This window comes from Ornithorhynchus anatinus, chromosome 4 (genome assembly GCF_004115215.2).
Source record: "Ornithorhynchus anatinus isolate Pmale09 chromosome 4, mOrnAna1.pri.v4, whole genome shotgun sequence".
In the NCBI taxonomy this organism is placed as follows: Eukaryota; Metazoa; Chordata; class Mammalia; order Monotremata; family Ornithorhynchidae; genus Ornithorhynchus; species Ornithorhynchus anatinus.
The window spans coordinates 54,867,407-54,883,947 of NC_041731.1; the positions used below are offsets into that span (position 1 = coordinate 54,867,407).

The 16,541-nt window shown below is 42.8% G+C and overlaps 1 protein-coding gene and 1 non-coding gene across 3 annotated transcripts in view; one reads left to right on the forward strand and one right to left on the reverse strand.

Moving 5' to 3' along the window:
• Positions 1–16,541, reverse strand: part of PIP4P2 (phosphatidylinositol-4,5-bisphosphate 4-phosphatase 2) — a 57,112-nt gene that overhangs the window by 21,316 nt on the left and 19,255 nt on the right. For both annotated transcript variants that reach the window (XM_029064204.1, XM_029064202.1), the window contains exons 2-3: positions 14,767–14,915; positions 4,998–5,104 (exon numbers count right to left, since the gene is read on the reverse strand). In XM_029064204.1, the coding sequence (XP_028920037.1) occupies positions 4,998–5,104; positions 14,767–14,915 (256 nt within the window). The remainder of the gene's footprint in view (positions 1–4,997; positions 5,105–14,766; positions 14,916–16,541) is intronic.
• Positions 9,451–9,588, forward strand: LOC114811434. The gene has a single exon (XR_003759137.1). It is a non-coding gene; the product is annotated as a small nucleolar RNA SNORA7 (small nucleolar RNA).

Here is a 16,541-nt window from a genome sequence, read left to right on the forward strand (position 1 = left end):
AGAACATTCTATTTAGGTTCTTATTAACACATCGATGTATGGCTAGAACTCCCACATAAAATGCATTAGATTTGAAGCCCACGCCTCTTGCAGAATCAGCAGTCTAGAAAAGAGCTTGCTTCCATCAAACTCTCTCAAGCATTTAGTACAATGCTCTGTGAACAGAAGGTGGCTCAATAAGTACTGATGATGGATGGTAACAATCTATTTGTCACACAACATCTCCTCCCAGAAGCCTTCCCTCACTAGGCCCTCTTCTCTTCTCCCACTCCCTTCTGCGCCGCTCTTACTGACTCCATTATCCTCCCTCCCATCCCCAAAGCACATATGCATATATATGTATATATAATATATATCTGCAATTTATCTATTTTTTGCAGTAATATCTGTCTCCTCTAGACTGTGAGCTCAAGGTGTGCAGGAATATGGCTGTTCTTATATTGTACACTCCCAAGCACTTAGTACAGTGCTTTGCACACAGTAAGTGCTCAATAAATACGATTGAAAGAATGAGTGAACATTCAATGAAAACTATGGCCATTCGCAGGGCCTACTTAAAGAATATTAGGGCTATTGACTCTGGCCCCTCACTCTAGGGGGCTCCCACACTCTTGAGCAGTGGGACCACTGGGTCTAGTTTTTCAGCTGTGGGAGAGAGAGGACTCGTAAATTGTCTCCCAAACCAATGGATCTAGGGCCAGGTCAGTGTAAGAAGAGAGATGAAGAATTGTGGTTTAAGGAGTGGAATTATTCCCTGACAAGAACGGAGCCCAATAGCATGGCTCACACCAATTCATCGGCCCCAGGTCCTGTACCCCCTCAGAGACAAACCTGGCTATCACTAGATATGGGTTTTAAATTTCCAGTGAGGATGACCTTTCACATGATACATAGTAAAGTGGTCTTCCTAAAAGGAGTGTGTTTGTCATAACCACCATGCTCATTATCAATCGTATTTGCGCATTTACCGTGTGCAGAGAACTATAATAAGAGCTTAAGAAAGTACAGTTCAACAGAGTTGGTAGACATGTTCCTTGCCCACAGGAGTTATCCATCTAGAGGGAGAGACAGACATTCATATAAATAAATTACAGATACGTACATAAATTCTGTGGGGTTGAAGGACTGGGGAATAAAAGGTGGAAATCCAAGTGCAAGGGTAATGTAGAAGGGAGAGGGAGAAGAAGAAAGGAGGGCTTAGTCAGGGAAGGCCTCTTGGAGGAGATGTGCTATTAACAAGGCTTTGAAAGTGGAGAGAGTGAACTTCTGTCGGATACGGAAAGGGAAGATGTTCCAGGCCAGAGGCAGGACATGAGCAAGGGACTGGTGGTAAGAAAGCCAAGATCGAGGTACAGTGAGTAGGTTGGCATTAGAGAAGTTAAGAATGTGGCCTGGGTTGTAGTAGGAAATGAGAAGCAGCATAGCTTAATGGATAAAGCATGGGCCTGGGAGTCAGAATGACCTGGGCTCTAATTCTGGTTCTGCCCCTTGTCTGCTGGGTGATCTTGGACAAGTCAGTTCACTTCTCTGGGCCTCAGTTACCTAATCTGTAAAATGGGGATTAAGAGTGTGAGTCCCATGTGGGACAGGGACTGTCCAGCCTACCTTGCATATCTATACCAACACTTAGAACAGGACTTGGCACATAGTAAGCACCTAGCAAATACCATAATAAAAATTAGTATTATTATTAGGAAATCAGGGAGGTAGGGCAGGGCAAGGTGATCAAGTGCTTTTCAGCTGATGATAAGGAGTTTCTGTTTGATTGTGGAGGTGGATGGGCAACCACTGGAGGTTTTTGAGGTGTGGGGAAACACGGACCCAACATTTCTGTAGAAAAATGATCTGGGAAGCAGAGTGAGGTATGGATTGAAATGGGGAGAGACAGGAGGCGTGGAGGAAAGCACGGAGCTGGTGCAGTGCTCAAGGAAGGATAGGATAAGTGTTTGGATTGAAGTGGTAACAGTTAGGATGGAGAGGAAGGGGCAGATTTTAGCAATGTTGTGAAGTTTGAACTGACAGGATTTGGTGACGGACTGAATATATGGGCTGAATGAGCGAGATGCACGGAGGATAACACCAAGGTTACGGACATAAGAGACAGGGAGGATGCTGGTGCTGTCTACAGCGATGGGAAAGCCAAGGAGAGGGCAGGGATTGGATGGGAATATGAGGGATTCTTTTTTGGACACATTAAGTTTGAAGTGTTGGCGGGACATTCAAGTAGGACAAGAACCAGTTATAGTAATCTGACATTCAAAGCTAAGTGAACAACTAGTGTCAGGCTTCCCTCTTCTTTATTTATCCTAAAAGAAGAGCAAGTGTAGTTGTTTGAACACAGGCAGAGAAAACTTCTGAGCCTTCAAGATCTAGTTCTAGCCGTGACCTTAATTCTCCCTGGAATTGAGTAACGTTTAATCCTCGGAGAGTGCTTCAGGCTGTAGGGAAGTTTAGCTCCGTATGACTGCACCCTTGAAAAGTTGATAATTGCTGGATTGTGCAAAGTTCTAACCCAGTGAATAACATATACATTTTCCTTCAAGTTGAAACAATTTTGAAAAATATTATTATATATGTTTTACATTTTTCCAAATTACAGTGAAATCATTAATCAAAAAAAGTCAAGGTGTGGTCCTATATTAATAGGCAAGAGAACTAAAATACAGTCAGATGAGGTGATTCACCTGATAACAGCCACAATCTGCACTAGGTAGGACTGTTTTTTGAAATTAATTTTCCCTTAAAAAAGTCTATCTTAGGGAGAAAATTGTGTAGTACAAATATAGCTCTATGGACCTAAATCAAGAGGGTTACCCTGTGCAGACAAGGTTACATTTTTGGACCTATGAGACTTTCATCCAAACCTGCCTCAGGATTGCTGACATCATCTAGATCACCTGTTGGACAGGTAACACTTTATGCTCTTCCATTTCCCAGATGGCCTGGCACCCATCTTGCAGCCTGGTAACAATCAATCAAGGGTATTTATTGAGTGCTATGTGCAGAGCACTGTACTAAGCTCTTGGAAGAGTGCAATATAACAGACATGGCAGACACATTCCCTGCCCGCAAGGAGAATAAGCGTAAGCCTGAAAAGTTCATTCATTCAATAGTATTTATTGAGTGCTTACTATGTGCAGAGCACTTTACTAAACGTTTCGAATTTACAATTCGGCAACAGATAGAGACCATCCCTGCCCAATAACGGGCTCACAGTCTCCCAGCTCTTAACAGCAGGACAGGCTGTGGGGGTTGGGAAGGGAATGACATGAAGCCACCCCAGGCAGCAGCTGTCACATAACCCATTATTAAGCAGCCAACTGTCTGTCAGTCAATCAATCATATTGATTGAAAGCTTACCATGTGCAAAGCACTGTACTAACCGCTTGGGGGAATACCTTATAACTATAAACAAACATATTCCCTGCCCACATCAAGCTTATGGTCTAGAGGAGGAGACAGACATTAATATAAATAAGTAAATAAATAATTGTCCACTTATCCAAACACAGATGCTTGGCAGGCAGGGAATACTCAAGTGGAATTCAGAAAGATTGGCCCCCTGGGATAGGAATGGAAAGTTAATTAATCAGTGGTATTTACTCAGTGTTTACTCTGTGCAGAGCATGGTACCAAGCACTCTACTAATAGTAGAATTAGGAGACATCATCCCTGTCCTCAAGGAATTTACAGTCTAATAGAAGACACGTTATTTGGATGAATGATAAGAAAAGGGCTATGAGCACCCCAGGAAGATAACCACAGCTATGAATATGAAGGTTTATTATAATCTGGGGTATTCACTAAATAATTATATGAATAATTTTCTATCTGTTCCTATGATGTCAGTGATGTTCATTCTAGAACATTCTAGAAGTTCTTTCTAGAACTGAATGGTAAAGTTCAGTCTTCCCATGTTACTTAGGTCAGAAAAAATAACATGGAATTTATTGTAAATGTATCGATCAATCAACAGTATTTACTGCATGCTTCCTAAGTCTTAAGTACTGTACTAAGTGCTTGAGAAAGTAAAATAATAGCAACACGTATGCTTCCTGCATTCAAAGATCTTGTAATTTTATGGAGACAGAATTACAAATTAGGAAAGCAGGAGGAAATACATGGACATAACAGTAAAAACCACAAAAATACCAGGATTAAATAGCTGAATGTGGAAAAAAATGAAGCAATACATAAATGAAAATATCAATATAATAACAATAATAATGTTGGTATTTGTTAATTGTTTACTATGTGCAGAGCACTGTTCTACGGGCTGGGGAAGATACAGGGTCATCAGGTTGTCCCACGTGAGGCTCACAGTTAATCTCCATTTTATACAGATGAGGTAAATGAAGCACAGAGAAGTTAAGTGACTTGCCCACAGTCACTCAGGTGACAAGTGGCAGAGCCAGGATTCGAATCCATGACCTCTGACTCCCAAGCTCGGGCTCTTTCCACTATAAGTGCTGGAGAAAGGATATAAAAATACCTAAGTGTTAAGGGTGGGTGTTGGATTGATGCAACTAGAGTGTTTGAACTATTCAGGAAAGGCTTTTAGGGGGGACATAGGATTTACTAGACTGTTTTTTGAGTAGTAAGCTAATTATGGGCAGGGAACATATCTACTTATTCTCTTAACACTGCACTCTCTCAAGCGCTTAGAACAGCGTTCTGCACATAGTACGCACTCGATAAATACCATCGATTGATTAATCAATTGTTTACTGGGTGCAGAGCACTGTACAAAAAACCTGAGCGAATACAATACAATAAAGTTTTGAGCTGGTACTTCACAATTGTGTAAATAAACTATATCTTCATTCGGTATAAGGAAACAATTTATTTTCTTTAACTGTTAGCAAGGATAACTTAAATCCACAAATAATCTGAAGTGTTCTTGTAAGCAGCTCTCTTCGGCCACTTTAGGAACAGGCTTCTTTAACCCCAAATAAAAAAAGAAAGATATGCCACAATTAAGCAACTTTAGCTCTTACCAATTAGGCCTTGGGCACCCTATTCGTCGAGATGTATCCTTACAGATCAGGAGACAATTACACGGACATCTAACGTATTTCTTCCCTGTTGGAGGGTTTTTGATTGGCTAAACAACAACAACAAAAAAAGATTCAAGCATAACAGTGAGTGATCGACATGATAGAATCTTTATCTTCTCCCTTTTACACATTTCCAAATGTCTTTGCCACAGAAAATTCAGAGAAAACCTCTTTACAGTTTTGTTTTAACCACTCCCGACAACTTACTACCATATTGACAGAGCCGATGTTGGTGGATTATCAACAAGGGTTTGACAGTCATCACTCAGGAGTGGGGAGAGAAGGTCGAGGGCCTTCAGAGAGTAGAGACAATGGCAAGTTACACAAGTCATGGCTTAGCCCAAAGCCAACTGGAAGCAGCATTTGACCATATGTCAGCACCAACCTATCCTGACACCCTCATAGCCTCTGGGAAACCCAGAAAACCAGGGCTGGAATAGAATCAGGCTGCAGGGCTAGGAATCCATTCATTCATTCATTCATTCAAATCGTATTTATTGAGCACCTACTGTGTGCAGAGCACTGTACTAAGCGCTTGGAAAATACATTTCATCAACAAATAGAGACGATACCTGCCCAACAAGGGGCTCACAGTGTAGAAAGGGGGAGACAGACATCAAAACAACTAAACAAGCTAGCAGGTAATCGATACAATCAGTGTTTCAATTTTAAATAGCAGGTTTGAGTTTGAAAATTAAGGGCAGAGAGACAGAAAAGCAGGGAGAGCCTTGCCTGTTGGAGCAGGAACCCCCCAGGGGTGGTGGCGGGTGTTCTGAAACATTTTTCGATGACCACTAGTATGTCCATAAGATACATAAAACACCCCCATTCTTGCTTCCCAGACTCATTCCCTGTGATGCAACACTGCCATGATGTCTTCAAAAGTTAACAGGAGGACTCTTATCTTTTAAGGCATTTTGTCACAGACTGCAGTGTCCCTGCCCTTGAGGGACTATCGTTTCACACCGAAGAATCTGCTTGGATTCTATCCCTTTTCAGATAATAGTAGCATCTGGAAAACATTCACATTCTTTCCTACTTCCCAGACAGGCTGTCACTATATTCAAGCACTTTTTTGTTTACATTTTAGATTTCTAAAAGCTCCACCTTACTCGAACTCCAGAATCAAAACTTTCATGGACATTCCTGGCAATCCTTCTTTCACTGATCCCCCAACTCCTCAGCTTCTCAAATCCTCAAAACAGCATTTCCTGAGGTCTTGTATTTTCTCCCCACTGTAACTCCAATTCTGATTCAGCTGTCTTGGGTCCATACCCCTAGTAAAGTCTCCTCTGTATTCTCTTCCCAATCAATCAACATTATTAATTGAGTGCTTACTATGTTTAAAGCACTGTACTAAACGCTTGGAAGAATACAATACAGCAGAATTAGCAGACACATTCAGGGCCCATAAGCTCATAGTGGTTAAGCAAATTTAATCCTCTTCCTTACAATCCTCAACTCCTTCTCTTCTATCCATAAAGCTTATTTATCCTTAGGTTTTCACTTTCTGGAAGTGATATTTGTCTCTCTTCCCCCATTAGCTTGTAATCTTGAGGGAAAGGAACCCATACCTATCATAGTTCTTTCCCCAAGTACTTAGGACACGCTAGTACTTCGCTAATGACCTGTCCTGGGCTTGTGGTGCCATGGGAAACAGCGTGGCTCAGTGGAAAGAGCCTGGGCTTCGGAGTCAGAGGTCATGGGTTCGACTTCCGGCTCTGCCACTTGTCAGCTGTGTGACTCTGGGTAAGTTACTTAACTTCTCTGTGCCTCAGTTACCTCATCTGTAACTGTGAGCCTCACGTGGGACAACCTGATTACCCTGTATCTACCCCAGCGCTTAGAACAGTGCTCTGCACATAGTAAGCGCTTAACAAATACCAAAATTATTATTATTATGATAGCCTCAAGCTGCAGTAGTGCACCTCTCCAGCCTCCTACCCCAGTGGCCTGCCAATCAACCCCAACGCTACTCCACCCTGGGCATTTGCTCCCAGCCTGCCCTGGAGTCTGGGGGCTACGGGAGATTCAAGCTTCAGCAGGTGGAGGCTGCCACTAAACTGAAAACGTTGGGAAGACATTGGTTGTGACTGGACTCTGAAAGAACCAGGGGACAGCACTGGGAGGCCCCTACCCAGTCCTCTTTGCCACCAGATGTATTGGACAGAGACTTCCTCTTCTCCTGTGCATGAGCTGGGGAACACTGCTGGCAAAAATCAAGATATCAGACTGACCCTGTCCAACTCAAACAACCTCATCTGCTTAACTCTGCCCGGTAACATCATTTCTCTATGCTTAGTGAAACACATGCCCATTGGCCATGCCAGCTGTTTCAGACATTTAACTTCTTCCTTAGTGGACAGACCTGAGAGTCAGAAGGACCTGGGTTCTAATTCTGACTGCCACTTGTCTGCTGTGTAATCTTGGACAAGTCACTTCAACTGCTGTGCCACAGTTGCCTCATCTGTAAAATGGGGTTCAAGACTGTGAGACCTATGTAGGACAGGGACAGTGCCCAATCTGATTAGCTTTTATCTACCCCAGTATTTAGTACAGTGCCTGGAACATAGTAAGTGCTTAACAAATACCATGAAAAACCCCACCTTCTCGCTCTGCCATCTCTTGCCCCTAATAACTGGGACATGTACTTTAGTGATAAAATTAAAACCATCAAACATGATCTACCTAAAATCTCCTCCACTCTTCTCCAGGCCACCCTTCTCCTTCCCACTCTTTGACTCTTCCATCTTTCCCAGCAGTATCTCAAGAGGAGATCTCCTGCCTCCTCACAAAATCCACCCCCTCCATCTGCACCTCTCATCCCATCCCTTCACACCTTAACGGATATCTTACCCCCTCCCTTTTCACTCCCTGACCACCAATGGTTTACTCTCCAATGGCTTCATCCTACTGCCTTCAAAAATGCTGTCTCCCCTATCCTAAAAAAACCTTTCCTTTGATCCCACAATCCCTCCAATTACCTCCCTATTTCCCTCCTACTGTTCTTTCCAAATTCCTTGAGTCAGTTGTTTTCAGCCCCTACCTCCACTTCCTCTCCTCCAATAATCTCCTTGATCCCCTCCAACCTGGTTTCTGCTCCCTTCACTGCAGGCACACCCCCTCTCAAAGGTCAGCAATGGCCTCCTTCTTGTCAAATCCAATGGCCTGTACTCTATCCTAATCCTCCTTTACCTATCAGCTGCCATCAGCTGGAAACATTACCTACCCTTGGCTTAACTGACACTTCTCTCATGGTTCTCCTCCAATCTCTCTAGCCACTCAGTCTCTTCTGTAGGCTTCTCCTCTTCCTCTCGACCTATAACAGTGGGAGTCTCTCAAGGCTCAGTTCTGGGTCCCCTTCTCTTCTCCACCTACACCCACTCCCTCAGAGAATTCATTCACTCCCACGGTTTCAACTACCAACTCTGTCCTCTCTCCTTCACGGTAGTCCAGCGTTTTCTCCTGCCTTATTGACATCTCTATATGGATGTCTTTCCAAAAGCTCAAACCTCATATGGTCGAAACAGAATTCCTCATATTCCTACCCAAACCCTGTCCTCCCCATGACTTTCCCATCCCTGTAAACACCACCACCACCTTCCCAGACCCATATTCACTGTCACCAAGTCCTGTCAGTTCTCCCTTCACATCACTAAAACCTACCTTTTCCTCTCCATACAAACTGCTACTATGCTGATCCAAGAACTTCTCCTGCCTTAGCTACTGCACCAGTCTCCTTTCTCACCTCCCTGCCTCCTCACTCCAGTCCCTACTTCACTCTGCTGCCCAGACTATATTCCTAAAAAAAAGTTCAGTCCATGTCGCCACACTTCTTAAGAACCTCCAACTGGTTGTCCATCCACTTCTACATTAAACAGAAACTCCTTACCATTGACTTTAAAACACTCCATCGGCCTGCCCCCTCCTAGCTTACCCTGCTGATTTCTTACTACAACCCAGCTCTTTTCAGTATAACTCATCTACGTCACCAACTCCTTGTGACATCCTTCCTCTGCTCTGGAAACCTCCTTTCCATTTCATATACAACACACTGTCACTGTCTCCACCTTCAAAATCTTATTACATTCACATCTTCTCCAAAGAGGCAATTAAGTCCTCATTTTCCCTACTCTCTCTCTCCCTTCTGCATCACCCTTACTCTTGAATTTTTACCATTTTTTAGCCTGATATTCATCCCATCCTTGGCTCTGTAATTAATTTTAATGTCTGTCTCCCCTTCTAGACTGTAAGCTCCCGGTGGGCAGGGAAGATGTGTACCAACTCTGTTGTGTTGTACTCTCCTAAGCTCTTCTTACAGTGCTCTGCACATAGTAGGCCCTCAAATAGTACAATTAATTGATTGATTCCCATGACCCTATTATTCAGAGATCCACTCTCAGGATCGCACCTGAAGAGTTTCCAGTACTCCATCAGTCTCGACTATGGGAGGGAGAGTCAAGTAGAGGCATATCCATTCCATTCCTAGCATGGGCAGTGGTTAGCGAGTGGAAGGCAATCTGCTGCAAGTCAAAACTCATCTGTGCTGGGCAACTGCAGCTTGGGAGAAACTCGAGGGTGGAGACTCAAGTTTACTGTGTGGAAGATGGCAATGGTAAACCACTTCCATATTTTTACCAAGAAAACTCTTTGGAAAAACTACCAGAAGATTGTAGATAGAGCGGGACACTCTGAGTGATGTGCCATGGTGTCGCTATGGGTCAGAAATGACTCAACAGCATAAGACAAGACAATTATTCAGAAGGCATTCATCTCCACCTCATTTAGCATTTGTATTATTTCATCTTCCCTATTGTGTCTGTCACCAAACAGTTCTCCACCTTAGTTTAAGACTGTGAACCCTTAGAAGGCCAGGTACTAAGTCTAACTCCTACGAATGGATTTTTCCCAGTGCTCAGTACAGTGCTCAACCCACGGTAAGCACTTAATAAAAACTATTACTGCTAAATATATGTATTTTTGTGTTTTTACCTATTTGTGTCTAATACTAAAGCCTCCTCACCCACTAATTCTTCAATTTTGAACTCTGTGAAGTGCAAGGAGTGCTTTTTTTTTCAGTGCTCAGCATGGGGCTTTGCACAAAGTAGGAACCTAATCAGTCCATTGTGATGATTACTATTTATTCAATTGTATTTATTGAGCGCTTACTGCCTGCCGAGCACCATACTAAGCCCTTGGGAGAGTACAATATAACAATAAACAGAATCATTCCCTGCCCACAATGAGCTTACAGTCTACAGTAAGTCTGATGTCTAGCTTACAGTGCCTAGCTCTGAGTAGGTGCCAATAATTGTAATTGATTAATCTTCTACTCCCCAATTTCACTTCTCTGGTTAGTTTCTACTAGTGAAACACAAAATCATTTGGTGGGATTTTAAATCCCTAGGATAATGAGTGGTGTTAGTTATGCATACCAAATGCGCTAACAACTCCCAAGGGATTTCAGGGGGACCGAGTGGATTCATGCCAAAATACAATGTATTTTAGATGCCGATTTTTCTTTCATGTATCCTCTTTCATTCACATTCACTACCCTGAGTTCTTCCAAGGTTAATACAGAGATGTCCTTTGTAGTTGCACTGTGGGCAGGGAACGTGTCTGTTTATTTTTATATCGTCCTCTCCCAAGCAGTTAGTACAGTGCTTTGCACACAGGAAGTGCTCAATAAATATGACTGAATGAAGTTGACACTATTGGTTATTAGGTCCCATCTAGGCATATGGTATGAGAAGCAGCACGGTGCAGAGGATAGAGCACGGGCCTGGGAATCAGGAGGTCATGGGTTCTAATCCTGGCTCTGCCGCTTGTCTGCTGGGTGACCTTGGGTAAGTCATTTCACTTCTCTGTGCCTCAGTTATCTCATCTGTAAAATGGGGGTTGAGACTGTGAGCTCTACATGGGACAGTGACAGTGTCCAACTCAGTTTGCTTGTATCCACCCCAGGGCTTTCTACAGTGTCTGGCAATAGTAAGCCCTTAACAAATACCATCATCATCATCATATAATATGGCCAAACAAACCTCTAGGAGATCATTATTCTACTCTCCACCCTGGCAACAAGATTGTCTTTGATACCCTGATACATCTTTCATTCACAGTATTTTGCTATTTATGAATGTCTCTAGGTTTCCCATACTTCTGGAAGCCTCTGTTGGCGTAAAGCAATCTCTCTCCTGATTGCTGCAAGGTAGACTGCTATAATTGCTGCTAAACTCTGCCCCAAATCGACTGCTCTATCATTTTGTTTGAGACTATCTTTTTAAACATTTGTTTCGCTTTCATTTATTTTTTACACATGTTCCACCCAATGAACTATGTTTTAATGATCAAATATATTATTTATATTAATGCCTATCTCCCCCTCTAGGCCATAAGCTCTTTTTGGGCTGAGAACATATCTGCTAACTCTGTTATACCGTATTCCCCCAAACTTTAGAACAGTGCACTGAGAAACAGTATGGCTTAGCGGATAGAGCACAGACCGGGGAGTCAGAAGGACCTGGGTTCGAATCCTAGCTCTGTCACTTATCTGCAATGTGACCTCGGGCTAGTTACTTAACTTCTCGGTGCCTCAGTTACCTGATATGTAAAATGGGGTTTGAGATTGTGAGCTCCATATGGGAGTGGGTCTGTATCCAACTCAATTTGCTTGTACCCTCCTCAGAGTTTAGTGTGGTGCCTGGTATATAGTAAGCCCTTAAATATCACAATTATTCTTATTATCTGACCTGATTATCTTTTATCTGACAGAGTGCTTGGTATATTATCATTAGTGACATTATTTTATTATGTTTTTTTCCTTGCTTACAGACTTTTCAGGAATGCCATCAAATTTTCATTGTTTTTATGGCAATTATTTCCCAAATGAAGGCTCTGCCTTCCACATTTTGCTTTATGCTCAAGGCTTTCTACAACGTCTCCTGCAGTGATGGAAGACCTGTTTTGATTACTGAACTTCTGTTGCCATTTTTGAAGTATTCTCTCCTTACCTGCGATGGGGGCAAAATGATTTGCATTAGTAGTAATAGTGATAGTATTTATTAAGCTCTTATTGTGTGCAGAGCACTGTACTAAGCACTGGAAAAGAATATGTAGGTGGGAAGCGGACTCCATCCCAGTCAATCGGGTGCTCACATTGCTCCTGAAATAACATATACAAGGTTATCTATACAACATCAGTGATACATAAATACCCTGCTTTGGTGGTACAATTGATTCATTGATTGATTGGTGACCATATCCACTAGTCACCCGTGTTTCTTAGGTTGATCTACTTATCCCCACACTTTGCAGGTTTGTGTAGTCTTCCCGATCGTAGTGCAGTGATTAAAAATACATTTATTTGCTGCAGTAGGTTTTGAAGTGGGTTTTTTTCCACAGGGGCAATATCAGTGATGTTGCCTTGTCAAACAAAGGGTTGGTGCTTCCCTCAGAGGTAAGGTCTCAAAGGAGCGCTCACTCGCTACTAGAGTTTATTTACATGGACGAGCTTATTTTTTGCTGCAATAATGTTGCTGAGAGGTTGTCATGGAGATCCTTGCACCAAAACCTTCATTGTCCAAGAGCTTGACACCGAGCCAACATGATGGGACTCAGACAGCAGCCAGTCCGCACTCGGCACCGTGCATGGCTGTAATTGATCTGTCCATTTTTCAAATCCAATTGCTGGATAATCATGTAGTCAGTAAGTCCCCACTACCTGAACCTATGGCTCGTCCTTGATGGAGCCAAAGCAGTGTGGCCTAGTGGAAAGAGCACAGGCAGGGGAGTCAGATGACCTGGGTTCTAATCCAGGGTCCTCCACTGTCTGCTGTGTGACCTTGGGCAAGTCACTTCACTGTACCTCAGTTCCCTCATCTTCAAAATGGAGAGTCAATGCCTATTCTCCCTCCTATCAATCACATTTTTTACAGGATTTGTTAAGTGTTTACTATGTGCTAGGCACTGTATTAAGCAGTGGAGTGGATTCAAGCTAATCAGGTTGGACACAGTCCATGTCCCCTTGGGGGATCACGGTCTTAATCCACATTTTATAGATGAGGTATGAGGCAAAAAGAAGTTAAGTGACTTGCCCAAGGTCACACATCAGACGAGTGGTAGAGCCAAGTTTATTAAATTCTTACTGTATGCAGAGCATTGTACTAAGCACTTGGGAAAGTACAATATAACAGAGGTGACAGATGCATTCCCTGCCCACAATAAGCTTACAGTCTAGAAGGGGGAGAATGGGGAGACATTTGTGACCTGACTACTTTTTACCTACCCCAGCTCTTAGTACAGTGCTTGACAGAAAGTGCTTATTATTATTACTATTATTATTATTATTTGGAAGATCAAGGGTGCAGGGAGATTTCTAGATATGTTGCCCAAAAGCCACTGTTTGGAGTCCTCAGTCTGCAACAGTCTGAGCAAGAAGAGAAACTGGGACCCAAGGCTTAGAAGAAACGAGGAGGGGAAAAGGGAATCAACCTCAGTTCCTCCAGTTGCTACTTGTCAAGGAGCGGGGGCTATGGTCTTTTCCCTCTTATTCATGGTGAAACTGGAATATTAATTTCATTTTGTCAGTCTTTCTGACTCCATTAGTTCAAAGTGATAGGCAGCTACTGTCCAATTATTAATTCATTCAATCGTATTTGTGCTCTTACTGTGTGCAGAGCACTGTACTAAGCGCTTGGGAGAGTACAACAATAAACAGTCACATTCCCTGTCCATAAGGAGCTTACAGTCTACAGTGGGGGAGAGAGATATCAATACAAATAAATAAAATGACAGATATGTTCGAAAGTGCTGTGAGGCTGGGAGGAGGGTAGAGCAAAAGGAGCAAGTCAGAACAAAGCAGAAGGGAGTGGGAGATGAGGAAAAGTGGGGCTTAGTCTGGGAAGGCCTCTTGGAGGAGATGTGCCTTCAGCAAGGCTTTGAAGGTGAGGGAGAATAAAAAGTGTCGATTTGAGGAGGGAGGGTGTTTCAGGCCAGAGGCAGGACTTGGTCTAGGGGTCGGCGGCAAGGCAGGAGAAATCGAGGCAGACTAAGAAGGTTAGCACTAGAGGAGTGAAGTGTGCAGGCTGAGTTGCAGAAGGAAAGAAGTGAGGGGAGGTAAGATGGGATAGTGTTGAAGAGTGTTTTAAAGCCAATGGGGAGGAGTTTTTGATTGATGCAGAGGTGAACGGGCAACCACTGGAATTCAATCAGGTCCTGTACAACGGTATATGGTTACTGAAAACTTTAAGCCATTTACAAAACCACGCTTTACCCACCACAAATGAAACTATGCTTATGAAATCTAGGTTCAATGCTCTTCTGACAAACCCTGATTACATTAGTCAGGAAAATTTTGTTGCTGAGACTTTTCATTAGAAGAACTTGTACAAAAATGGTTAGGAACCCAGTTATGATTGGTCAGCAGACTATTTATAAAACAGTTTATAGCCCAGTCACCAGTAGTAAATACTTGTCCATACTAGCCAAGAAAATCTCTGTGAACAACCTACTGGCAAGAAATCATGCCAAAATTCTGCAGAACCTAGTCACACCATAAAATTATTTGTATTGTAACTAGAATCAGAACAGGGATTCAATTCCATCACGGTTGGAACTCAACTGTAAATAATTAGGAACAACTTTCAGTCTTCTTCCTTCCAAACTTAAATCAGGAGATACGCAATCCATCTAGCTCAAAAATCCCACTTACCGTAGCTTCGTTGCACACTGTGCACTTAACCACATGCTGGTGAAGCTTGCCATCCAAATTGATTAGAGACTGGCACACCCGGCAGTTTATTACAGGAACACCACTGGCATCTGGACTGGCGATAGCTGTGTATGGAGGAGGGAGTTCCGCTGAAAAGACATTAAGAAATGTTAAGTTTGAAAACTGGAAATGGAGGTTACTCAAATTCACAACGGAGTCAAGACTTAGAATGTGTATATAATTAGCCAACCAGAGTAGCAATATTTAAGGAATGAAATATGCAATTGTCCTATTTTCCCCAGAACCATCTTGGTTTCAAGACATGGAGTTTCTGGTGTCCCATGTCAGACTGTTTCCGGGTCTGACTGAATCCACTCTTCCCTCCAGCTTCACAGCTATAACCTGGACTCTGCTATCTACTACCTCAGGCTTCCAATTCATCAATCCATCAATCACTCATATTTACTGAGCTCTTGCTGAGCACTGAAATAAGGACTTGGGAAAGTACAGTATAACAGTATAGCAGACACAGTCTTTGGCCCACAGTGACCTTACAGTTCAATTTTGGGAAAGGAATTAGGACAACTGAAAAGAGAGGAAGAATTTTTTTTTTGCCTACTTTGAAAGTAATAAAACCCTTGGTCCAGATCCTGATTCAAAGGAAAAACTCTAGAAACAACTTCTGTGGGCAAATTAGAAAGTTGAAGATATTATCATCTACTTCATGATGCTATATTAGAAGCAACATGACCTAGTGGAAAGAACCCAGGCCTGGGACTCAGAAGATGTGGGATGTCACCCCTGCTCGGCCACTTGCCTGCTGTGTTTCCTTGGACAAGTCACTTAACTTCTCTGTGCCTCAGTTTCCTCATTTGAAAAATGAGGCTTAAATAGCCACTCTCCCTCATATTTACACTGTTCCCTGTTTCACTTACTTACTTACACATACTTACACTTTCTCTAGTCCATATGGGGAACTGTGTCCAACCTATCTTGTACCTACCCCAGATACAAGCCTGGGAGAGACAGATACCATGTGCTTGGTATTACTATTATCATTATTATATTCAAATCCACAGAGTACTCCACCTCCTTTTGCCTCCTTTTGTGGACCACATTCAAAATATCTTTCTAGAGCTGGTAGAGAGGCTTGATGTTTCCTATTTCCAACCTCTTGCACCATCATCATCATCAGTGGTATTTATTGAGCATTTGCTGTGTGTAGAGCACTGTACTAAGTGCTTGGGAGAGTACAATAGAGTTGGCAGACACATTCCCTGTTCACACTGCGGTAGGCTGCACCTATGGCTTTGACCCTCTCACGGTTCTGAACGGTTGACAACTCCCACTTGGCTGACATAATCCAATTCCCCATTTATCAACTACTGTGATAGTGCTTTTTGTAAGGTTGCTTAAGCATTGAAGACTTTTCCAGGGCTTTCACCATCTCAAAAAACAAGGCAGAGAGGCTTCAGAAATGAAGTTAAATGGTTCAGCAACCCACAGTATGATGTAGCAAAACAGGGCTCCATAGAGTTTCTCAGTGCAAAAGTGAAGAGGCTGGGAGGCTGCTCTGAGGAGGTGAAAGAAGGGCCTCTAGTCCGATACAGTTAGGAATACCCAAGTGACGTTAAGCCTTTGAGTTGCAGTCTAAACTAGACTCTAGTTATAAGGGATGGGACTTAATATCCACTCAAGCTTAGGGAATGCCTATACTCCCAGAGAGCTCACACAGAAAACCTCTAGGGAAACTAAACGGAAGGACTTAATAAATA